The sequence below is a fragment of the Neodiprion pinetum genome, chromosome 1 (assembly GCF_021155775.2).
Source record: "Neodiprion pinetum isolate iyNeoPine1 chromosome 1, iyNeoPine1.2, whole genome shotgun sequence".
Lineage (NCBI taxonomy): Eukaryota > Metazoa > Arthropoda > Insecta > Hymenoptera > Diprionidae > Neodiprion > Neodiprion pinetum.
The window spans coordinates 6,506,704-6,531,719 of record NC_060232.1 but is presented as its reverse complement, the minus strand read 5'-3'; the positions used below and the strand labels follow the sequence as shown (position 1 = coordinate 6,531,719).

Genomic DNA, 25,016 nt, shown 5'->3' with positions numbered 1-25,016 from the left:
TATATATAGATTCAATAATGGAATACAGTCAAGGGTAACAAAAATTTATATTTAAAATTACGCAGTCATTTTGATTTTTAATCAGCCTGTCTTTTCAATGCAACGCAAAGGTATCAAACACCGAGTGTAATGAAATTATCCAGCTGGAATCGTGCGCATAAGCATAAAATGGATAAAATTGTATTATCGCGAATATTATGAATCTTATATTTAAATGATTAGAACTCAGCGTAACGAGTCGGATCGAATTGTTGACTAAAAAGTAATTACCGTGATCATTTGCGCTTCGGACGAACGAGCATCGGACTTAGCCTTGCAGGGCCTTGTAATAACTTAGTATAAAAATGGCCATTGTTGATAGAAAAACACAAAGTATATGTATAGATATATGTATATTGTATATTATTACGGATATTACGGACCAGGGTCGTGAAGAAAAGGAGGAAGAGATAGAGAAGGAAACACAGCGTAGCGAACAAACTAGTTGAGAAACGGGAGACAAGAAGAAGTTTAAAAAAGTATAAAAATAGAATTGAAAGAAAATATTAAAACGTATAAATACGGTTAATTATTTTTATGAAATGTCAAAATATATCTATGCTATATAAATATGTATCTATATGAAATTATAGATATGTAGTATATACATATATAATATTATATTGTATATTTATTTATTTATATTGTAATGTTAATCCCGTATTTAATACTCACACGTCAGTACAAAAATCCGTGTGCACTTATCATACATTAAATAGCAAGAGAGGAAAAAATCAATCCAATCGAACCTCGAAGATTTTATACATATAATTATTCCCGCAGTGTAAAAATAATTAAGTTCCTCGTTTATACCTTTTTCTGTATGGTTCATATTAAATATACAACAACAATGTACGCTGACTGAAAACGTACTTAAAATTGATGCAACAAACGACAAAAAAAAAAGAAAACACGCAGAAAAGAATCCTACCGTTCTTTTATTTTTTCTACTCTCTTACCAAAATTAAAAATTCCATTCTCCCGGGCAACGGTAGTAATTTAAAATTGAATCAATCCGATCTATATGGGCGAGCATATGCAACCGGTGTATGTACCTGTATATATGTATTATGTATTATTACATTTTACACGTACGTAGTCAGTTATACGTATGCAGATGTAAGTTCCAATCTGCAGGTACATATATGTGTACGTATTACACACGCAGGTCTTACATGGTTTATTTTATTCATAACACTACGCGGTGTAATTGAATACAAAAAACATGCGACAATGATTCGTAGGGTAATAAATCGAATGAATATAACAAGGTGTCTAAGGATACATCTGTACGAATAGTTACCTATAATCTAAGTAATGTATATTTGTAACAATAGATACCGTATGTAATATGTATGAAAGAAGCGAATAACAAATCTAGCGTAGTGTATATAATATAAGTATATAAGAGACGGTATATAATGTAAAAGAGAAAGAAAAATTACGAACGTTATATGACAAACGAGCACTAAACAATATTGCTGGCTTATATACCATAGAATAATGTATAATAGTTGTTACAATATCAGAATGTAAGTCGGGATAAAGACGAAGTGAGTTTTATAGATAAAAATAATGTGTGTGTTGACGAAGAGTGGTGCGAAATATACAATATATACATATATTATAACGGTTTGTACAGATAACAACCTATGCGAATGAAAAGAAGAATTCGTAACGGCGAAATGGATGAGAGGATAGACGACGAAAATGAAAAGAAAGGGGGAAAAATGAAAAATTGTTTGTTACACATGTATGTATTGTATTACCGTATCGACATATCGACGCAAGTCGTAATCATGTAGATGTAATGAATTAGCATCATTAAGAGCGTCGGCGATTATCATGTTGCGAAATCTGAAACATATGTTCCGCAAATTCGACTTAAAACTAATGTCAAAGATATATACGAGATTGTTTCGATTTTTAGACAGATGTTGTTTGAACCTAAAGTTAGAATTGGATAAAACACGTCTCTTTACGGGCACAAAATATGTGTTTTGACAATAGCTGATAATGCATAGACATTTAGACGGTAAAAATTACGTTTCAAATTCCTGAGGGACTTACGACGCTGCATTTAATAACCGAATTCTCCGAAAAGTTTGCGGTGAAATTGAGTATTTTGTGCATGACATGATTACACATTAAACGTATCAATGTGTGCAGCTACGTTAAACGGTAAAACTCCTGGGAATACCGTTTATAAGATGGCGTCTATTCGACACAATGTACTGTTGAATTCGCGAGTAACAGAAAAATTTTACCGATTTATATATCGTACATATATATGAAAGAATCTCGACGAAATTCGGTAATATAAATTAGACTATCAGTTTATTCTCCATTTCAATATGTGAAAGGATTCGTTATTACAAATCGATCTAGATGATTGTTTTCGGGTGATAAATCGTCTGTCACATGAAATCGGACGAAACTTTCGGTCTTCTGACTTTCGTTTTAACGATTTTGAAAACAGCCCGCATCGTGCATCCGATGATTTTGAACAATGCAAAATTCAATATTTCTGTTGTTTTCGAAGGTGTTGATTTTTTTCCTTCTTCTTCTATTTTTGATTGTCCAGATTTAAATATAGAAAGAAAAAATTATTTGAAACGATTACCTGTACGTAAAATTGATAAAAAAAAAAAAAAAAAATAGAAATTCCGACGGTTGTGTTTTGATTAGTTTCGTTGATGCACAGAGAGGAATTTCTACTTGTATAATTACTACACATTTCTTCGCTATATTCGAACTTTCTACCATATCCGAAATACACGGTTTTTGATACAATATGAAAATTAATTGCGTAGCGGTAATCAGAAAATCTAGTATGCGTTACAAATATTTTAGATTACGGTCATTCGTATCATATTTTCTTGTAACCGTGTGTATAAAACTATAAATTGATGTCGAGGTTGCATGTTTATTTAAAAAAAAAAAAATCTACTCAACTGATCAAACCGAGTCAAAGTTACGATAACGAGAAAATTCAACATTGGCAACTATAATCGGATTATAAAACACGGTTACTTGTATCAACGTTTTGTTGTAATTCCAACGATACGCAAACCAACATTTGAAGATGATTTTCATTACTAACCGGCAAACAAGTAAAATTCTTCTCATTTTGAGTTTTCTGTATCCACGCCAGTGACGGGGCTACGCTACGTGCAATATGTCCATGTGCGTACATAGAAGGTATATCTATAGAAATACCACAATATGTTCTTAAAACCGAGGAGGTAAACATATTTGCTGGAAAATTAAGAAATCGGGATGATTACCGTCAGTTGTAAAGCTACACATGTGTTTCCGCCCCGCCTCATGGCCAATGGAGAGATCGGTCGAACGTTTCATACATAAAGTCCCTGCTGTGAACATCCGAGAAAGAGAGAGGTAGAAAGATAGGGTCTGTGGGTGTGTGTGTGTGTGTGTGTGTGTGAGAGAGAGAGAGAGAGAGAGAGAGAGAGATAGAGAGAGAGGCACGTGACACCAACAAGAACCGTCGGTATTTTCAACGGGAATCCATCGTCGCTTTTACACGACAGTCGTCGTCGTGGTCCGTAGCAGGAAGAATCATTTGAGAAACGAGTCGTCGAAGCCTTCTCGGAGTCGACGATAATACATCGGACCTTGTAAAATCCTCTCGAATTGATATATATAGTGAATCCGCGAATCGGTGGCGATCGTCGAATTCAAAGGATCGCGTGATCGACGGTTAATTCGATCGTAGATCAATCATATTTGCTCCATTCATCTCGGCTCCGATTCGCCGGTTAATTTTTTTCGTCTTCGATTTTTAAGTAATTTTTTGTACCTTGTCGCTAACCGTCGGGAGTAAATTGCGCAGCAAAAATTGAACGCGCTCTGCAAAGGAGCGAAGGAAACTCTTTCGTCTCAGGTAAAATATCGAGGCGCTGCGAACCACGTGCGTCGATCTTCGATCTCCGATCTGATCGTCATGATCGGATCCGGCGTTATTGGCTAGGCTTTGGCTATATCAGCTGCGCAACCGTTTCCTCGTTCATTCAGACTTCGAACCTAGTGAGTACTGTGTAACACGCACGCGATACTGTGAACGATCGTATCTTACGATCCGTGTACATTGTTGTACGTGCATGTAGCGAAATTGAAAATCTATCGCCGCGTGTTGCGCGTGAGAAATACGGCTGTGTATGAATACAAAACGCGTCGCGTGCCGGAGTAAAGTGTTAGTATTTTTGCGGTTAAAGTCGACCCTCGTTTATCGTTGTCGTTTCCCGCATACGATTGTTGTACGGAAATTACGGTTGTAATACGTGTGCAATTGTGTATAATGTAACGATTTGTGTAAATTGAAGTTTTTAGTTTACGTGCGTACATACCTATAGGTATACATGTATAATAATTGAAAACGCGCGTCCTTGTTGCACGTATTAAGCGTTGGATGTTAATTGACGTATCAGTAATTATTTTTACAAGTAACCTTCGCCTTTGCACACTATCCTACATTTGCATATCTCTTAAATTATACGATATGTAAATGACAACTTTCACCGGAATTTTATTACATTTACAATGCAATATGTGCGACACACGTGATATTACAATATGTGCACAGCAGCTACAACATCGATGCTATTTTTAAACAACTGTACTGGCGAAAATCCAGACTCTCTATCCGATGTGTGTGCGTGTGTGCGATTGAAGGCATTGTACGTACGATGATTAAAATGCCGCGAAGCCTTCGGCAGTTCTCTCGCGAATCACCTGATACAACTTCGACAGGTGGTTTAAGTCCTCGTCATCCGTCCTGCTTCGTAATTCGTAATCAAGGATTTGATACTTTTTTTTTTTTTTTTTTTATATTTCCCTCTATTAGAATATCGAATCAGTCACCTTTGTACCGATTTATAGTTTGAAACACTTGTCAGTGCAATTATGTACGCAAGTCTCCGACCGGAAATGAAATGAATTTCGTTTCGTTCGTATTTACAAATATGCCAATAATGTATTTCACCTCGATGACCTACGACACTCGATTCTTTTACTCCTATTTTAAGGTCGGACTATTTTTAAAGTGTCCTATAAACCGCTCGATTAGAGCCTCATTAGTATTCCTCGTCGGACTTTGTCGGTTGTGTATCATAATCGTACTCTGTTGCTATATTTTCTTGCAACTATTTATTCGACTAAAAAAGTAGAGTAAATCGAAAAAACTGATTTTGCGTTACAATAACAAAAAAAGGATCGACGATAGCGCAAAATTTTTACGCGTACCTCGTTTTTCGTAATTCCAACAATATTCAAACAGTTTTCTTCAACGACACCCGTTTTACTCAATTTTTCTAGTTACTGTAACAAATGAAATTTTTTTCAATGCATACGTTCACACCGTTTTACAGCTTTCTCCAATTTTCGGCGTAGATATTTGAATAACGGAATGAAATACGCGCTCTCTCGACCGCGTCGCCTTTGCATATTCGCAATGTGGGACTCGCTCATTACTATCGCTCTCTTGTATGATAGTCCTTTCCTCGTTTTCCGTCGATTTTCCATTAAAGCAGTTCCGGTTCATTGAACTCTACACCTGATTACCATGCGATTAACCAATCGCGGCCATGGGAATAAATACTTGCTATACGTTCGCGTTTATTATTCCACTTCACGGGTGAATTCAAACGATGCAAACCAGTTAAGTAAAACAGCAACGAACTCGGGAATTATGCGCTAATACATTACCCAGAAACTCTTTACTTCCATGTGACAAAGTTTTACTATTATAAATAATAAAATTGCTAAATCTAACTAATTATCGTTAAAAAATCTAGCTTCGCCGAGAAACCGCAGACGATTCGCTTAACAACCTGCATCTTTTTAATTATTTCTCGTCACAGGTGCGGCCGCGAAGCTTGCGGATAAGATAATAGCCGTTATCTCGCATCGCTGTTTCAGTCTCTCGTGGGTGGGAAGAAATATTTCTAGTTTCAAGAAGTAGCTTTCGACAAGTCGCAGTGCTTGTGCCGTTTAACTTGCGCATTGAAATCTTCGACATTGATAGCGTGGAAAAATCCATAATGCAGTTTGGAAAATATTTTTAATTTATACGTATACGGCGTAAACAGAATGTTGTGCAGGCTGCTCGTCGATAGTTGTAAAAGTAGGACAAACAAAGTGTCGGTGGACGAGATTTCTTAATCTTAACAAGGTGATAGATGAACGTTTTGTAACAATTATTGTCTACGTTACAGTTTTATCGTAGCGTAATGTTTTTCAATCGTGCGTATGCACCTTAAATTACAGTCGCTTCACAGAAGCCGGCGTTCTGTCGATTGCTCAATGTTTGTACAGCGTACAAATATCTTCATTTCGCGTCGCATTCTCACGCGTTAACGACGCAACTTTCCCTCTTTCATTTTTGTCGGGCTACCGTAGTAACAAGTTTAACGTTAGAGTCACGGTTGTGCGGTAAAATTTCAATAATTAAACACGGTCATTTTTCTTTCTCTCGAGGGATTGTTTTCAGTTCGTATATACTTGGGATCGCCGTTCGAAACAACGCCAAGCTAACACGAAATTATGCGTAGCCTTTTTTGAATATATTTGGTTTCTCAAACCGATTGTTTTATAAACTCGGCAGACCATGCCCAAGTTTTATTTGAAATTGTAATCGCGTGTGACCGTCGTTGGTTCAGCTTTGAAGCCAACGGCGTCAAAAAACAGACTTGAATATTGGGTTCTCGCGTGATACAATTCTTCCTGGAAAAAAAGCGTAAAAGCTGCTACACCTATAATTATCCGTATTAAGCTCCACAGTGTGTAAATTGACGAGTGAATGCCAATTTAACGTATTAATCTAATTGAATTTTTCTCTATTCACGTTTCGACAGACAAGAAGACGAGAAATCGAAATGGAACTTCTCGGAGTAAAGTTTGCTCCGTTGAACACGCCGCTCGAGAGGCGCCTTCAGACTCTGGCTGCCGCCGCGTGGATAATGATGCTGGTATTCGGCGGTTTCACCTCTTGTGTGATAACCGCGTTGCTTTTGATTTACACAAGTGTGGTTCGATACTTCCTCCTCGTTTATCTTGCCTGGGTCTTCTTCATCGATCGAGAAACGTGCGAGAGAGGCGGCCGGAGGTGAGTTCTGCTGCAAACGTGAAACTTCCCTCGATCAAACGTCCGTTCATAATTTATTTCCATTATTTTCAGCGATTCGTGGATCCTCTGGATGCGGAACCACGCCTGGTGGCACTATTTCTGCGCATACTTTCCCATAAAGTTGGTTAAAACCGCGGACTTGGATCCGTCGAAGAATTACCTCCTGTGTACGTTTCCTCACGGTGTGTTGTGCACCGGAGCTTTCGGAGCTTTTGCCACCGATGTCCTCGGCTTTCACAAACTCTACCCAGGACTTCGGGTCCGGATGCTGACTCTGGGTCAACATTTCAACATGCCCCTCTTCAGGGAGTTCGTCTACAGTTTTGGTGAGCTTTGGCAGCGTTTTTTCATTTACCCGATCACGCGAATCATCGAAATCTTAATCAACACCGATTAATGAACTTCGATTCAGGCGCTTGCAGCGCGAGTGCCAGAAGCATAGAACATTTGGTCTCCGTACCCGGAGGCGGCAGAGCGACTGTTCTAGCCGTTGGTGGTGCTTCGGAATCACTCAAGTGCAAACCTGGTACGTATCGGGTAATATTGAAGCGGCGAAAGGGGTTCGTCAGGATCGCTCTGAAGCACGGGTAAGCATGCGAGAATAACGGTCCAATTTTTATGCCTGGATGAATACGTGGTTGAATAACTATTCTTTCGCCTCGAAAATGAAGAAAATCCTCAATATTATTATATAAAAATCTTTGTTTCCGTGACCGAAAGAACGATGATAGTGCTGGATTATTCGTACCAAATTACAGTCTACAGAAGTCGACGAGACATTTTTTTATAGTCTATATTTAACAAATTCACTCAAAATTAGCTACCCTCGTTTGATAGTTGAAAGTGTACGATATTTGTTTTTCTGTCTCAGGAATAGAGCAAACTATACTTTTCCATATTGGCGTAATACGTCTAATCAACGATCGCAATCGCAAAATTTAGACGGAGTGACAGAAACCCCTTTTTTGTTCTTCTGGACGTAATTATAAAGAAACTACCACCAGTAACCCAGGCATAAAAAACAATTTGACTTGTTTACGTATTAATCAATTATCCGTTTCATGTAAAGTTGAAGTAAATTATTTCACTTAATTCTAGTGAAACAAGTAAATTTTTGCTTGAAAAAAAAAAAAAAAAAAAAACGTGATAATTACGTCGTCCGTTATTGGTATCGTTATACTTTTTAAATTTATACCCGTGTACTCGTCAACTTTCAGAGCACCTTTGGTCCCAGTGTTTTCATTCGGAGAAACGGACCTCTACAGTCAAGTCGATAATCCCGAAGGATCGTTACTGAGGTATCTGCAAGAGATGCTGAGAAAATTCACGGGGATCGCACCTGTTTTGCCGATCGGACGAGGCCTTTTTCAATATTCATTCGGTATCGTGCCTCGCAGAAGGCCAGTCACGGTGGTCGGTGAGCGAAATTTATAGTTTTCACTTTTTTACACGAATTTTTTTCTTACCGCATAAGTTATTTTTCACATGCATATTGTTTTTCAGTCGGAGCAGCGTTGAACGTGCCAAAAATTAGCGAACCAACCCGCGAGCAGATAGACGAGTACCAAAAAAAGTTCATTGAAAAATTGGTCGAACTCTTCGAAACGCACAAACATCATTACTTGCCAAATCCGGAAAATACTCATTTAATAATTGATTGAGTCAACTGAGGAAAATGTATTGTAATATACGTAGAAATACGACATGGTATGTTAAGTTATGCGCGATTAAGATCGTCGTAATTGATTATCCACACCGATGAACCGTCCGGTTCACTCTGGATAAATACGCGCGACATGAAACGGCGTCGGCAGTGGATCTGTATTATGACGTAATCGTAGGAGAGGAAAAATTTCCACGTTTTGTAAGCAAAGAAACATATTCGATCGACAAAAGTCGAAAAGATTATCGCGCTTTTGGCGCAACGTATTCAAAAGTAGTTTATTTATCACGACAGTATGCAAACGCTGGATCCCAGGTATGGATTTATTAAATATTTATAAATCGTTTCACATCGTAATTATATAAACAATGATCGAGTATCTGTAGACGAAAAATTCAATTTGGCAACGATGATTTAGGAGCAGATAACTCGAGGATTTTCAGCCAAATCAACGTTGAAATTATATATAACAGAATTTCACAACATTTTTCGCGAATCGAAAGCAATCACCTGATGTACTCGTATGATGAAAATTGAACTTTGTCGTGTACAAGTCAGGTATTCCTACGTATTTAGTTTGTAATCTAGGGTAGTTCCATGTAGATGAAATTACTGTTAATCACTGTTCGTGAATAACGATGATATGCTCATTTACCATTTCACGTTTCCACAAATTGTTGGAAAATCGCGCATCACACGCACTTATACATAATTATAACAATTTTATACGTGCAAGAAGTGTAAATGAATTTAGAAATACAAATGAGCGAAGCATATTTCTCACGGGATTGAAGCATCGGTATGTTCATTGCAATTTGTAATTATTTTTTAGCCTGTCGCTATAATGATAATCTGTGTAAGAAATCTGTCTTAGAAACGTTATCACGGATTTTTACCGATTTTCATACCAAAAATTTTTTCGTCTCTTCGTCCAAAGCAACGCAATATGCAGCCTTGGATGGATAACAAATTAAATATCTCAGAATTAAACGTTTATGTAAGACTGATTATGATGCTTGATTTATTCGTAATTCGCATTCAATCGAAGTTTCCCTTCAGATATACATTTCAATAGGTTAATATACCAGCAAAAAACTTCAGGCTGTAAGTACAAATTGAATTTTATTTGGTAACATAGTATTTGCAGTATTCAATGTAAAATCTACTTTCTTCCACGACTAGTTAATTCTTTTCTGTTTACGAATAGCGATTTAAAAAAATAAAAAAGAAAATTGAATCTGTCCCACGTATACTTTACGAAAGAATTTATTCTTTTTTTTTCGTCTGCAGGCCCTTTTGGTACTCACGATTCGAACAACCGTTGTCTACTTAAAATCCAGACAAGTACAGCACAAATAATGGTAAGGAGAAAGTAAGCACACCGTCTAATGACTTATCGGAACTAATACGATTTTCTCGTTTGTTTCACAAACATGTCATACTTGCTGCACCAATTTTCATGATTGCGCCGAAAATTCGACTCACCTTTTCCTGCCAAGGAGGAGTCCTGGATGACAATCCTGGAAGGTCGCCCTACGATGAGGCTTTTTACGGTATTCGTTTGGTATCCCGCTTCAGAAAAGGTCAGTCACGGTCAATGGTGGGTAAAATTTGTAGATTTAAATTTTTTTCCGTGAATGTCACTGTATATGTTATTTTAATGTTAACTACACGAAGGACGATCGCCGGCAGACAGACAACCGACGTTACATCTTATTGTTAAACGCAATAACTATTTCGATGTAACTTCGGTTGCCTGTCTGCCGGCGACGCGTCGTTCGCATTGTTAACTCTGAACGTTAAAGCTCTCAAGTAACCATCCTGGTATAGGTATGCATGTTTTCTTCGATGCGAGTGGGATTGGAGTTGCCAAAAATAATGAGAAATTATCGTAATCACTGTCCGTAAATTTAATATTTCTTCGAGCTAAATGCCTGAACAATCGTGCATCGGATGCACATGGGTATAATAACTGCAATTTTAGATACAAGAAGCACGAACGCATAGCCATTGGTATTTAGATGATAATAATCATTTTCGCGGGTTTACAGCATTTGTACTTTCATTGTAATTTGTAATTATTCATTGTTCAGCCGTAAGACGTAATGAGCTGTATGAGAAACGCATCGTTGAAACGGAAAAGGCCCGTTTGGACTCCGCTGGACTGTGTCCAATAAATTTTGGTGCGTAATCAGACTGTATCCAAAAAGGCTAGTGTCCAATACAGCTTTCGATTAATTCTGATGTCCAATAACGCCGATGTCCGAATGCGGTCCACCTGTAGAAACGTATTCACAGCTTCTAACGATTTCCGGATCGCCACTTATTTTTCCGTACCATCTTCCGAAGGATTTAAAATGGTAGTCTTGGGCCCATAATAAAATTGATGCATCGCAGTTAGATTTCTGTCCTGGACGAAGTGTAATGCTTGATTTATTTTTATTAGCATTTAATCAAAGTGAATGTTATCTGGTAACGTAATATATTCGAGTTTCGGTATAAAATCTACTTTCTTCTACGACTAATTAATTTTAACATTGATAATTACTATTAGCAATTTGAATAAAAATAAACTCTTTGTTTCAGGGATATTATATTTTGCTAGAATTCGTCCTTCTCTTCAATCTGCCGTCACTTTTCGTACTCAAAATTTGATTATCCGTTGTCCACTTAAAATCCCGACAAGTACAGCAAAAATAATGGTGATTAAAAAGTAAGCACCCCGTCGGATGATCTGTAGAAATTGATACAATGTTATCTCTTATTTCATGAGAATATACACCGCCAAATTTCACAATTTCACCATCATCTCGACCTATAGGAACTGACTTACCTTCTCTTGCCAGGAACGGTTGGCGGTGCATTTGTGAAAAGGGATTCTTGAAAAGTGGACGGAGTTGTAAAGTGGCACCCACGTATTTGGCAATAGCCAGTAGAGAAAAGTGTCCAAGTGTTTTCGTACGATGAAAGATTTTTTGTTCACCAAATCTCGCATCTGTAAATTACGATATGTGTTCAATGTTTACGTAACAGTTAAGAACAAAATAGACCGGAAGAGTTCTTCCCGACTTCAACCCACCTCGATGTAATTGTACATCGCCAGATCGCAGATAACGTGGCTATCCGTACACCTGGCTTCGGAGAAGGCGGGTAAAACCTTGCTCAAATCTGAGCGATGTGTTTCGAAGAGTCTGTCGAGAATCAGGCAGTCCTCGAAGCCCTGAAATCAAGTGACTGAAACGGGAGATTGTGCCTTTACAGGGAAAGCTCGACGCTTCGGACTTACGGTGTTCATTCCTTGGCCGTAGAAAGGAACCATCGCGTGAGCAGCGTCCCCGATTATGAGGGCTGAACTTTGAACGTGGAAGGGTCGACACTGCGCGACGTTTTAGAAACAGATAAAGCAAATCACATTCCTGTTCCCTCCCTTTTCTATTCCTATACCACTGTATTAAAAAATCGTCTGAGTTTACTCGGGAAATCCGCGGTACCTTGATAGAGATCAGAGGAAGCGGCTTGTTGCTGAAAAAGTCTTCGGTCAGCTTGTCTTCACCGAGCAACGGCACTGCGTCCGGAAACTGTTCCCTGAAGAAGTCGAGCAGCTTCCGAGCCGTATTGAGACTATTGAATGTCTCGAAGGGTGCGAAAAGGGTCACAGTGTAAGATCCGTCCTGATTCGGCAGTGCGATCATCATGAACTCACCCCGGGGCCAAATGTGAAGATTGTTTTTCGCCATGGCGAACTTGAGCGGATCGAATACAAGAGGGATTTATAATTGAGAAGAAAGTGATCCTCTTCACGCGGATTGATCATCTCTTACCTTTCCATCATCTTTAGCCGGTATGCACAGCTCCATGTATCCGTGTTCGATGTAAGTTTGGCTGAAATTGTAAAGCGGCCTTTTCGTCATGATCCTTCGTACCGTCGAAAACGCTCCGTCAGCTCCGACGATCAAATCAGCCGAGGTCTCTTCTTCCTCCGACGTCTTACGACTGTTGGTAACAATTCATACACTTGGATTAACAGTAAGGAAGAAACTGATATTGAATGTATCGATTTCCGTGTGTTTTAAGCAATACGATCGAATATCTGTGACTTACTCTAAAAATGTCATCTTTCCACGTTCCAGATCAGCACTCACGAGCTTCTTGTTGAAGTATAATCTTACGTTTGGATACTTTTCCGCAGCTTTAATACAGGTAACAACAAATTACTTTTCTTACAATTATTAAAATGGTTCTCAGGTGGAATGAGGATGCATTCGTACAGGACAGTTGACAGAAATTGGAGGCAAGGAACGCGAGACGATATTGGATATGTGATATTTGAGTATCACGTTACGGCACGTGTGAAGCCTTAAAACAAGTTAGAGATATCGAACTACCAACGGTGGAGATGTACGTGAAACGAGTCCGGTGGTTTATTAGAAAAAAATATGCATCGCCCACGAAACTGAATTGATTGGTTTTGATTCTTGAAAATATGCTGCAACGTTATTATTGTGAAACAATAGCGTCAGTACGAATTAGACTTGAAGTCGGTATCAACAGAGATGCCGCAAGTCTTTGTCCTAACGTACCAAACGACTTACCATTCAGCAAAACCTCATTCAGATATCTTCTGTTGACGGAGTATATACACTGGAACGTGAAAAATTACCGAAAAAATGTGAACTTGGTACACTTTATTTTATCTGTAGAATCTTAGCCTAGGCTTCATTAATAATTAATTACCGGTGATGGAATTTATTTAAAAATATGTAATGCAATTTAATTTTTTCTTGTTGTATTATCAGGGTTATTCGCGTGTGACTTACATTCTTATTGACCGGATCGTACAGTATCTCAGTTAGGCTGCAATCCTTGCCGTGTATCATTCGGGCTCGCATCGGGATTCCGTGATCCTTAACCAGCAGGTCTTCAAGACCAACTTCGCGAAGTGCTGCTCTACCGCGAGCGGAGAGAGCGAGATTTATGCTCCTGCCGCGAATTTCTTCCACAAGCCGAATGTCTGAAAGTTATGGGAATTTTCTCATTTTTTTTTTTTTTTTTTTTCTCTTGTCAAGAGATTTTAAAAATTTCTCAAGCCGACGTGCTGCGAAGTAAACGTGTTTAAAATTCTTCGTAATCTCTATCTGTTTAAACAATTCTTACAATTAACTAGAAATTATAAATACCTTCACGATACTCGTAGAGGCGAACATTGTGGCCTCGTTTGGCAAAAAAACATGCCTCGAGGGCTCCTACCTGAAATCAAGCGTTAAAAAAGAATAGCAGAAACAAAATTGTTAATTATCAGGAAACTGAAATTTAATACGATAGCTTCGGAAACGAATCCAAGAGCACATTTATGCGAACAAAAAAAAGGGGGGATTGAGGTTTGGAAAATAAATTTCTACGTTTCGTCTCAAAAATTGCAAAAATTTCAATCTTTCGTCGCAAAGCAGTTATCAAAAATTAATCAAACGAATATTATCTGCACGCACCAAACCACCACCTATGATTGCGACCTTAAGGGACGATGACTCTACTGTTGTCATGATTCCTGGACACTGACTGAAGCCGGGTCGGTGGTTTCAGGACTGGCTTCTTACGGATCGTTGGGGTGTGGATTAATTCAAGAGTGGGGATGGACTATATAACATTCACCTGCGGTCACAGCTATGGGTTATAACAAAATACATCGGAGGGTCACTGACTTATTGTTAGTCCAGTCAATAAGGAATGTTAATTTTTTGGTAATTTTGCAACTAAGAATCAGACAGGTGCAACGAAAAAAGTTTAAAATTCTAAGCGCGTTTATGCAACCCGAACTAGATCAGCTTCAATATCAATATTTTTCAGTAAAATGAAGAACGGTCAATCGAGTAAAAGAGAGTGGCTTCGATACTCACAGTCTGAAGGAAAATTTTTCCGCATTTCGTGTATACGTTTTTCCCAAAAACCTCAATGCAAATTCTTTTACAACAGGTTTTAACGATTGAAAACACGAATGTCGCTTTCCTGAACGTGAACAAAGTTATTAACATCGAACCTTAGGACGGCCCTGATGGCAATCTCACGTGGCGAACGCAGAAGGCACGCGTCTATTTCGAATTATAGACGGTATGAAAAGCATGTTTATCCAACACGCTGCGATTTCGTTAATCAAGGTACGTTCTAGAAATCATCCTCCGATGTGAACGTCAGTTTCACAAAACTTGGTAGAAATATGAACGTTGAGCGGGCATGAAGGTACGGCCAGATGTACGCGTTGAATATTCGTTGCGTGTCGTGTAAGCAGATACTTATTCAAAGATCAGAATTTGTCTTCTTTCCTTTTTACCGCGCGTGGAAACATAAGTAGACTCGGAGTAGGAAAGATTTCCGGTGCTCTGATAATAAGCGAGGATACTGTTACTACTTTCAAACAGCGATGTCTCGAAGTTACACACGTGGGTGGCTTTTCCTAAACACTGTAAAAACACCCATTACGATCGGTGTTCTTGGTCGTTTTTTGAGTTTCCTTTTTCTAGCTGACACACGAGCTACTCATTGCTCCGACTAAAACCTAATTCTAAGACGTTTGGTGTGCTCTTAGTTTGAATCAATACCATCTCGAAAACTACTCGAGCTTTCCTCGTTTAATTCTCAACTAATATCAAATTTCTTTTTGTCAGAACGAAACTGAATGTTCATTTTTCATTTTGGTATCCTGCAATCTAAAATGAATTTGATATTTGAAACTCGTTTGTAGTCTTGACGCCCGTTCATCAGGATCGCAAAACAGGATCCTGAGCAACTTTTGCAATCATTCTTCTCGCTGAATGATCCACAACTTGTCGGTAAGGAGTGGGGTTGATATTCCGATTTTGAAAAGTTTCGAAAGTGCGAAACTCTGAATATTTTGGTGACGAAACTTAGAGTAAAGAAATCAAACTTTGGAGATAAATGAAAGTTTCGAGCGGGCCGAAACCCGCCGCTCAAAGTTTCGAAAGTGCGAAAATGAGAATGTTTGAAAATCTGAAATATCGAAATTCCGAACGATCGAAGATTTTCAGTTCCGTGAACTTCTGCATTTAAAAAATGAAAAAATGGTAAAATTTCAGCATTTTAATCTTTCTTTGTTTCGTATTTTCGATATTTTCACGTCGTGAATCCTGGTAATTCCGATTTTCGGTTTTTCTAATTTCTCACCCCCAATCGTTGAGCAAACACCGCGCTCTCTGAGTACATTTTAATTCTCGGAATTCAACTCCATCGAAACTATACTTCTCGGAACTTTGCTCCGTCGTAACTTGAATTTTCGGAATCTTGCATATCGGAACATTGCACATTCTTCAAAGTTTGATTTCGTCGCTTCGAGTTTGGGAATTAGGAATTGGTAGACAGAAACCCGCCGACGTTTCGCAAGCACCTGGAATCCGCGGCGTTGAATCCGTTGTCGCGTCGGCGCTGGTTGGTCGGTTCGGGGGCATCCCTTGGTCTCGAAGTGGGCAGCTCTCGTCCGCGAGCAACGGCGATGCGTATAACAGCTTCTGAAATCGCGGTGGTCTAAGGCAGCGTCAGCCCGCCCGCCCGCCGAAAAGATCTCGGAGCCGCGAATCAAAAATAGCCCGGGCAGTCAGTGCGGCGATGTCGAGGGCGAATGGTTCGCGGAGTTGGAGCGCCGTGCAGCCGTGCACTCCGACGGCTCTCCTGATCGCGTTCCTCTTGTTATCGGGGTGGGTTACGCCGATTTGCGATGCTGCTAGGGCGCGGAACGAGGAGCCCAGGGGGGGCGCAGCCCGGACGACGGCCGCCAAGGAGGTCGAGCCCGTCATCGAGGAGGTCAACGCCAAGCAGCTAGAGAGAGCGCTGAACGAAAAAGACTTTGTAGCCGTGTACTGGTGTAAGTGTCACTCGACGAGGGGATGAAGGGGTTCCGAACGGGGGAGAGTGAATTGTGCCTGCGGGTCAGGAACCTCGCCAACAGTCAGGATTACCCGTTTCGCAAACGAGACGGTCGCGCTGTAACCGCCACCGTTTCCGTTGTCGGTACCACGTGCTCGACTCACGCTTCGCGTTTTTGCTGGGGGTTGGGGTCGTTTTCGACCTCCCACCTTCTCAAGCCCTCGGCTCTTGCCGGGATTTAACTGTCGCGAAATGAAATCGCCCGATTGCCCCGTGAAAACCGATCGCCGATTTATCGGCTCGATAATTTTACGCACGTGACGACGAAACCTTCGGCAATTGTATTGCGTAACCGGTGCTCGACGGGCCAACGATTTAGAGAATGCTTTAGCGCCGGTTTGCCCCGAAAAGAACTCACCGATCATCCGGAAGGTTTGTTATTTTAACCCGGCCCCCGTTACAACCTCGAATATACTTGTAACGATAATAGTATGGTTTATCGCCCTCTTAGCGATGTTCTTTATGGGATGGCCAGTGTTTTAGCGGATCTGCAGCGACGCGATCCTCTCGAAGCGTGGAGACGAATCGGAACTTTTATACGTTACGTAACGCGGCGAGAAGAATTATACAGGAGGGATTAACGCGATCGACGGAACGATTCGATGCTACGAGATTCCTCTGCAGATTCGTAGGGAGAAAGGCTAAGACCACGTGGAGAGAAAACACGCTGATAATATTCCAGCAAACACGCAATCTTCGAAGATATCGATCTCTCTCTCTCTCCCTCTCTCTCTCTCTCTCTCTCTCTCTCTCTCTCTCTCTCTCGCTCTCGGTTTGTGGTTAGTGGGACGAAAAATTGGCTATTTCTGTCCGTTTGCGCGTGTCTGGGGGTCTCGAGGCGAATTCTCAGGTCTCCGAATCGTCGAGGACGCTCGCATTTTACCCGGGAGAAAATCAAGCTCCTTACCCCGTTGAAAATATAACAACGCGTCGGTGAATCGTTCCGATCGACCGAGGTAGATCGCGTTTCGGCCCGTTTACAGGTGCCAATGATTAACCGATCGATGCTGCGTGATCGGTCAGCCAATTAGAACCAGTCGAGGGTCTTCCGATGTTTCGGGTCATTTTCAAAGTCGTTAAAAAAAAAAAAAAAAAAAAACCTAAAGAAAATCCTCGTCGCAGCTGGATACCACAGAAGTGAGTTGATTTTGCAGGGGTAACTTTCGAGGCGGTGGTTCGACGTCTGCAAAAAAGCGACGAAGCTTCCCTCTCGATTTCTAGGTCTGGGCCAGTTGGAGTTACGGATTCGGTAGCAGAGGCAGAGATGAGTATAAACGGTGGTCTGGCAGGAAGATGAGTCGAGCTGGCTGCTCGATCTTCGCAAGGACGGTTTGGTGGTTGGTTGCTCGGCTGACACCGCTTTTAGACCCTGGGCTATTTTCGCCCGCGCCTCGACTACCTCGTTCTAACGTCTCACCGAAAAACATTGTCGGATAAGCTGCGACGACGACTCTGCCCGCAGATTTTTTCCCGTTTTGTTATCTTGTTTTTCAATTTTTTTCATTTTTGTTTTACATTGCGTCACCGTCTTCGCGGTCCTCTTGATAACACATCTTCGTCTTTCTCCGTTTCGTTTTCTCATTATTCTCCTCCACCTAATCGAGCGTTTGCTAAACGGTCCCCGTTAGCGATTGAGAAACTTTTTACGCTGCGATGAGAATTATGGTGAAACGCTGTAAGACGTTTGAAATTGGATATCGAGGATTCGCTGAGACGCAGCACTGCCTTACTAATCCGGTTATACCCAGCTGTGGAATATCAGTTTATTCGTCTCGGGGGAGGTTCGCTTCAACATTTATTACTGAATAAAAATAGGACACAATTTAGGACTCCTTGAAACGCGATATACCCTGCCGAATTTACATCTTTACAATTTTTCAAAAACATGTGGCGTCACGTCTTTTTTACCGTTGCGTATTGCGAATATTTCGATTCACGAAATTCAGCGACACGACATTACGTCCCACTCACGTCCTTTTGTGCGAATGAAAATCGTTTTATTACATTTCTTTCAACATTCCTTTATTTCTACCATCAAATTAAATTTATCGTTCACAGGTTGAAGAGAAAGATCTGATGAACGTTTTTCCGTTGACATGATCCGCCTTTTATCTCTGTGTATCACACACAATTACGATACTCGTGATTGACCGGATATACACAACGAAAAATCAAGCTGTTTCGAAATTAATGAAAAAAACTAGCTTCCGGCTAGTTAATGTTGGCCAAACATTTGACCCTTCCGACATTATCGTCGTATAATTAATCGTACTTGTGTCTGATATTTCGGATTCACCAATCGCGGTTCGAGGTGAATTTCTTTTAATTAATGTCGGCTTAGCAATTGCGGACGTGGTTCTGCGAGTGTCGAATAGTAATCGGATGACGAGTGGAGGTCTGAAACCGCAGATCTACGACCGGTCTGGGTTGAGAATAACTGTTTGCCGATATAAAAATACACACGGGAAAAGGGGCATGGAGTAAATTCTATTCGGCAAGTGTTGGCTCAATCCGATTCCTTCGCACCTTCTAATTTCTGCCACAAATATCGTACGCGTCCCCATCTGGCGCATTGGGGTAAGCTAAAAACATCGATAAATCCATCTTTTAAGATACGTCGAGGTGCCATAATAGCCAATTACCGCGGCAAGCTCCGTTGCTGCATTGAGCAATCTTTCATCGAACTTGCTCGGAATCTCTACCGCAAGACATATATTTATAAACGGTTGTATATTTTCACCCAGGGTCAATCTCGGAATACGCGTTATGTATATTTCCATATTTTAATACGCGAACATTTTATCACCGCGCGGAAAAGACTTCTTATTACTCGATCCCTCGACTACACCGTTACTTTTCGCACTTAAAGTGCTTTTGATACCGAGTTTGTATATATATATATGCATTGTATACACATATATACAGACATCGCTGCGGAGATACTTTGTTAAAATAAACGAATAGACGGATAAACTTTACCCCGAATGCAGAGCACACGGAATGTCCAAAGATCATCCATTCGACTCGAGACAGCTGTAATTTGTCGAGTCTACTAGAGTTTGTAAACCCGTTTTAACCACTTGCTAGGGAACACTGAGCACGCCTTGTCGTGCAGCGATGTCAAATAATGGAAACGATTTTTATTAAACTAAAAAAAATTTTTTAAATTACATCAACCATATAGTTTAGTTCTGCACTGAGAACAATTTCATTTGTTATAGTAGATAGAAAAATTGAGTAAAACAGGTATCGTTAAAAAAACTCTTTGAATATTGTTGGAATTATGAAAAACGAACTACACGTAACCATTTTGCGCTATCGTCGATCCTTTTTTTGGTAATTGCAACGCAAAATAAGTTTGTGAGGTTTACTCTACTTTTTTTTAGCTAAACAAGGCTTCAACGTCAATTTATTCTTGCACAAGCATTAAATTTTCGCAACAGTTGCAAGAAAATATAGCAACGGTGATCGTAATGAGAAAGAATAGCAACGGATACTAGACTTTCCGGTAACAGCTATAAAACTAATTTTCATTTAGTACCTAGAACTATATTTTGTCGATTGTGGTAAAAAATGAAAATAGTTGAGGACTGAGCGGTAACCGGAACTAAAAATTTCTCCCAGTGTGGACCTCTGCTTTTGCACTTGCACACCTGACGAGCACTTCGACTATTGTCTCATTTTCAAAAATCATTTAGATCGATCGTTTACTTCCACCTTGTTGATCGTACCCTATCAGTCGCATTATATCCGCGTGCCTGCGATTGACAGGTGATTAAAAAAGTAAAAACGTATTAAGAAACCGGTTAAGCGCAAAAATCGCGGGTTCATTGCTCGCTGTTAATTTTTTTTCTTCTTTCCTTTGCCTTTCTCCGATCTTTTCATTGAAAGAATATCTCTTTCCCTAAAATTAACGCCATGGTGTTTAGCGAGACGAGATAGCTTCATAGTGGCATGACATAAATTCGCCTCAACGGCATTCACAGACGCTTGGCAAACCGAATGCGAGAATTTTGCGGGGGAGTACGCCGAATGTTATTGGGTCGGCTCGCGTTGGGAACGAGACAACGTCAACTGGTCCAAATCGTGACTTGAAAGTAAGCGAGCGAGAGAGAGAGAGAGAGAGAGAGAGACGAATACAGCCAGGTTTACATCGACGTCTCACCCGGCTCTATTCTCAGGGTGCCATCTCCTAAAATGGTGGGCGACATCGCTGGGTGTATAAGAGGCGGTCGTAATACACCGAAGGATGTCTCAGTCGTACGATGATATAAAGATCTTAGAAACTGGTGAAAAGGGAGGAGATGCGAGATATGAAATATGAAAAAAAATTCCACTTTTTTTTTCTGTTCTTTTCGTAACTTTTCGCCGATTCCTTGCAGTCCTGTGCCAAGTTTTTTTTTTTTTTTTGTTTTTTCACCCCCTTTCTGCCCCGCGGACTCAGAACCGAGTCGCTCGAGCAGTGAAATCACAAGCGAATCGAGCCGAGAGGAAGAGATCAGAGATTTTTGTAACCCAATACCTTACATCCGCAAATTGTGTTGCGAAACTCTGAAATACTGTTAGTGACTTACAATATGGAGAAATCGCAGCTTGATCGAATGACCGGGTTAAATTTCTTTCAAGTTTTTCCTTTCGGCCGAAAAACGATAGTGGTTTGGAAAAATTTGAACAAATTTCAGCACATCCACGCGTCTGATTCAGACCAATGAATTAGTGATTCGTCACTTCGTTTTATTCGCTCACTCGATGAAAATAGTTGACCTAATTTTTTTATTTTTTTATTTCCACTTTCACAGAAACGTCATTCGAGACACTGCAAGCAGATCTGTAATCTGTAGAGAAAACTGGGTCCCTGTTACGTCACGGTTGTTTGCGCGGACGTTTTCTGTCTTAAAAATCACAAATATAAACTGTCGGCTACAGCCGGACCGTTTATTCGAATGGTTTAGCTTATAGGTATATTATTCCGTAGAGAAAAGATAAACGCATGAAAGCAAAACGTTATACAATATACTATAATCGGTTCGTCGTTTTACGCTAGGTATATTTAGACGTTATAAGTGGTAAACGCCGCGTCACTACTCGGGCTCTTTTTACGCACGTGAGGCACGTGCGGGGGTTTCGGATTTTATATTGCGATTCGTTCGCCTCTGTTCGGCGAAATGAGAAAAATAATAACATGGACGGCGTCATTTTCGAAAGAGTACAATTCATCGCAAGATATTCGCACGGTCCAAGATTTCTTAATTTTTTTTTTTTTTTATTTCAGGCTCTGCTTTTCGTACGAATTTCTCTCGCCTCGTAGAATACGACAAAATTTGAAAGAACCAAAAATGATAAAATATTGATTTCAGATACTTGCTGCGATAATTTTTCGAGGCTAAAACTGCGTGACTGATATTTCAAATTTAATCTAATATTACGGATTTCTTGTTTGGCAGATGCGAGAAGTTGTTTAACATGCGATAAAGTGCTGGCGGAATTGGAGAAAATTGATGACGACACGGACACGTTTGGGGTCGACTTTGTCAAGATTAACGACAAACGACTGGCCAAACAATATGGGATCAAAACCTTCCCAGCTCTCACCTACTTCCGGGAGAAGGTTCCCATCATCTACGAAGGTGAGCTGTTTGAAATCTCTGTTGAACAAATATTTATTCTTTCCTAGCTATGAAGAGATGAAAAGTAGGTAAAAAATTAACCGTGAAATGTTTATCGCGTACATCCATTGTGGTTATTACACGTCACCACTCGGTAATGAATTTGAGGTTTCGCGATCCTCTGGCAGGGAGCCAGATTGTTCTCATAACATATTTTGCAAGTCGAGGCAACATCGCGAAACCTTAAGTATGACGTGTAGGTTCCACCTATAGCTGAAATGTTATTATCTGCAATTGAGACAAAAAAAAAAAAAATCCTCCGATCCGTTTACAGGTGACTTGATGGACGAGGAAAATGTTCTTGATTTTTTGACGAGCTTGGAAGCGATGGATTTGCCTGACAGGATCGAGGAAGTAAATGCTAAGATTCTTGAGAAAATCGTCGAGGAGACTGATTTTGTCGCGGTTCTTTTCTGTGAGTAATACTTTCCCTATTCAACTGTAATCTTTCGTATTTGATTTCGTGATACACGTATATGTAACGAATAATTACTAACGCGCATCGTTCCGTTATCAACATTTTTATTTCACTACAACAGGTGATTGGAATATAACTTTAAGAAAGTTGAAACCGATTGGCTGTCGGTATAATCGCGTGGAATAAGAGCGCAGAATGAAAAGCAATTTGAATAATCAAAAGAAATGAATATATCATAGAGAAATATCGGGAAAAAAATTTGGAATTATGACGATGATAAAAGTTGAGAAAACTTACTAGGAATATTTAACTTGTGCCTCGGCTTTTTACGTTGCATAAAATAATTTAACTGTAATTATCGCGAAAATAACCTCGGGTTAACGAATAATCTGTGTCTCGTCTTTGATCCCGTAAAATAGTTGCATGTAAATAAATTATTGTTTTAGTCGGTGTAAAAATTCACAACTGTTAATCCAACCTCGTGCGTGTCTTTAATTAAAAATTTTTTAAATCTACAAAATACGTCGAAGACGAAAAACGGTTCCGTCTTTGCACGCGACCGATGTGAAATTTCTGAGGCAGCTTTTGTCGGCCAAACTAATGATAATAAATATTGCAAAGGCACACACTTACACTCACACACATAAGTATACACATATATTCGTAGCTTCGGAGCTGATCGCATACCCACGGACTTAAAAATGTATAATAACGTCCGGCACGCAACGACACTCGCACAAGTAGGTGGTTGAATTCCACAAAAATTTCAATCCAACAGTATACTACCTGTAAATAAAACATATATGTCAACCTTTTGTGTGTGTTGGTGTGGATAGGTCCTGACACGAAGAGGTGCTCGGGTGTCAGCTCTAGTAAGTACACTTTTACACGGCGTCGAAGCAGTTGAATCTGCTGCTGTGTTGGCACAATTATATATTGCCCGTTATGAGCATTCACATCCATGCACAATTATTTTTACCCCCCGCGGACACATGCAAGGCTTTCCCAATTAACAAACGGACACCGTTCTTCACATGCACTCCGGAAATTGCAAACGGAAGCGAGGCGACGAGTCGCACAAATTTAGCCGCGAGGCTTTTCAATCGGGATTAGTTTCAGTCTTTCCGCAATGTTTTCGTCATTTATTTATTTATTTATTTTTTTTTCTTTCACACTTGTATCTTCTCGAAGGAATCTTGAGACGTAATCGAGAACCTCACCACAATGGCACCGCAGCATTCCGCAAGCTCAACATCGGATCAAGTTTTCTTCTGCACGGTCTACTAGTCGAATTTTTTCTTTCTCATCTTTTCGTCTCTGTTCTCATACCTGATACCGCGGTATGTTTTTTTATTTTTTGTTCGTTTTTTATTTCCTACCAGTCTACCTGTCGGTAGACATCAGCTGCATGATCGAGATTATATACACGAGATCAGTGATTTACACCGGTCGTGGATACGCGATGTCACGTAAAAAATCTATAATAAAATTCTTATTTATATATTGTGATTCTGACGCGAGCTGCACGCCAAGTGTTGTACGTATGCCTATATTTATATATACATATACACATACATATGTGCATCCGTTCACGAATTTATTTACCCATTTATTTATTGCTCGCACAGCCGTCAACTTCGTTATAGTTTAAATATTTACCCCACCTCGAGATTGATCAGCGAACGAATTGTGCGAGATGTACCTACACCCTGACACCCTGTACAGCTTGCGTATTTAATTTGAAGATTTTTTATCTCACTAATATAGCTGGGAATTAATTTTTAGACTTTTTATACAAATTACACATATGCTGCGCCGATATTTTGTGCTGTGATTTATAGATGCACTTATTGTTAGCCGTTTGAAAATCCACTCACTCACGCACACGCGCGTTGTGTTCCTCCTGTAGAGTTTTAGTTAGATACACGTACGACACACGAACGGTATGCTTGTTTCTGTAGATAAATACGTATGTACATACATATTTACATCCATGGTATGCACTTTACGTACCCCTCTAGTAACCACAAATATACATGTTCTAACAAGTCTCAACGAGATCGAAAATAGAACGATGCATCTGCTGCATGTGCGCTCGTGGTTTTTAATTTCTTCATACGATTGTTACTCGCTACGTTTGAGGGGAAAAGTAAA

The 25,016-nt window shown here is 39.9% G+C and overlaps 3 protein-coding genes and 1 long non-coding RNA gene across 15 annotated transcripts in view; 2 read left to right on the top strand and 2 right to left on the bottom strand.

The window, feature by feature from the left end:
* Positions 1-139: 139 nt before the first annotated feature.
* LOC124221561 (2-acylglycerol O-acyltransferase 2-A) lies at positions 140-9,853 on the top strand. 9 transcript variants are annotated; one of them, XM_046631727.2, is made up of 6 exons: positions 140-1,792; positions 6,912-7,162; positions 7,235-7,509; positions 7,596-7,770; positions 8,401-8,600; positions 8,687-9,853. In XM_046631727.2, the coding sequence occupies exons 2-6, from the start codon at positions 6,933-6,935 to the stop codon at positions 8,842-8,844; spliced, it is 1,038 nt and encodes a 345-aa protein (XP_046487683.1). In that variant the 5' UTR covers positions 140-1,792; positions 6,912-6,932; the 3' UTR covers positions 8,845-9,853. The 9 variants fall into 9 exon arrangements, with proteins under 9 accessions (XP_046487683.1, XP_046487675.1, XP_046487665.1 ...); XM_046631719.2 differs by lacking the exon at positions 140-1,792 and adding an exon at positions 3,514-3,943; XM_046631709.2 differs by lacking the exon at positions 140-1,792 and adding an exon at positions 3,515-3,677.
* On the bottom strand, positions 2,242-3,466 carry LOC138191367 (uncharacterized). Its single transcript, XR_011177705.1, has 2 exons — positions 3,327-3,466; positions 2,242-2,605 (listed from the first exon to the last, which is right to left on the bottom strand). It is a non-coding gene; the product is annotated as an uncharacterized lncRNA (long non-coding RNA).
* A 1,569-nt stretch (positions 9,854-11,422) lies between the features above and the next one.
* Positions 11,423-14,646, bottom strand: cn (Kynurenine 3-monooxygenase cn). The gene is made up of 11 exons (XM_046631684.2): positions 14,333-14,646; positions 14,024-14,093; positions 13,664-13,857; positions 13,439-13,487; positions 12,948-13,035; positions 12,668-12,839; positions 12,338-12,589; positions 12,133-12,222; positions 11,926-12,066; positions 11,680-11,841; positions 11,423-11,580 (listed from the first exon to the last, which is right to left on the bottom strand). The coding sequence occupies exons 1-11, from the start codon at positions 14,384-14,386 to the stop codon at positions 11,491-11,493; spliced, it is 1,362 nt and encodes a 453-aa protein (XP_046487640.1). The 5' UTR covers positions 14,387-14,646; the 3' UTR covers positions 11,423-11,490.
* A 1,683-nt stretch (positions 14,647-16,329) lies between these two features.
* hlk (hulk) overlaps positions 16,330-25,016 on the top strand; it is a 28,391-nt gene continuing 19,704 nt past the window's right edge. For 2 of the 4 annotated variants that reach the window (XM_046609054.2, XM_046609057.2), the window contains exons 1-4: positions 16,330-16,716; positions 22,223-22,405; positions 22,719-22,859; positions 23,699-23,734. In XM_046609054.2, the coding sequence (XP_046465010.1) occupies positions 16,461-16,716; positions 22,223-22,405; positions 22,719-22,859; positions 23,699-23,734 (616 nt within the window). In that variant the 5' untranslated portion in view covers positions 16,330-16,460. The remainder of the gene's footprint in view (positions 16,717-22,222; positions 22,406-22,718; positions 22,860-23,698; positions 23,735-25,016) is intronic. The other 2 variants (XM_046609058.2, XM_046609055.2) reach the window with 2 other exon arrangements.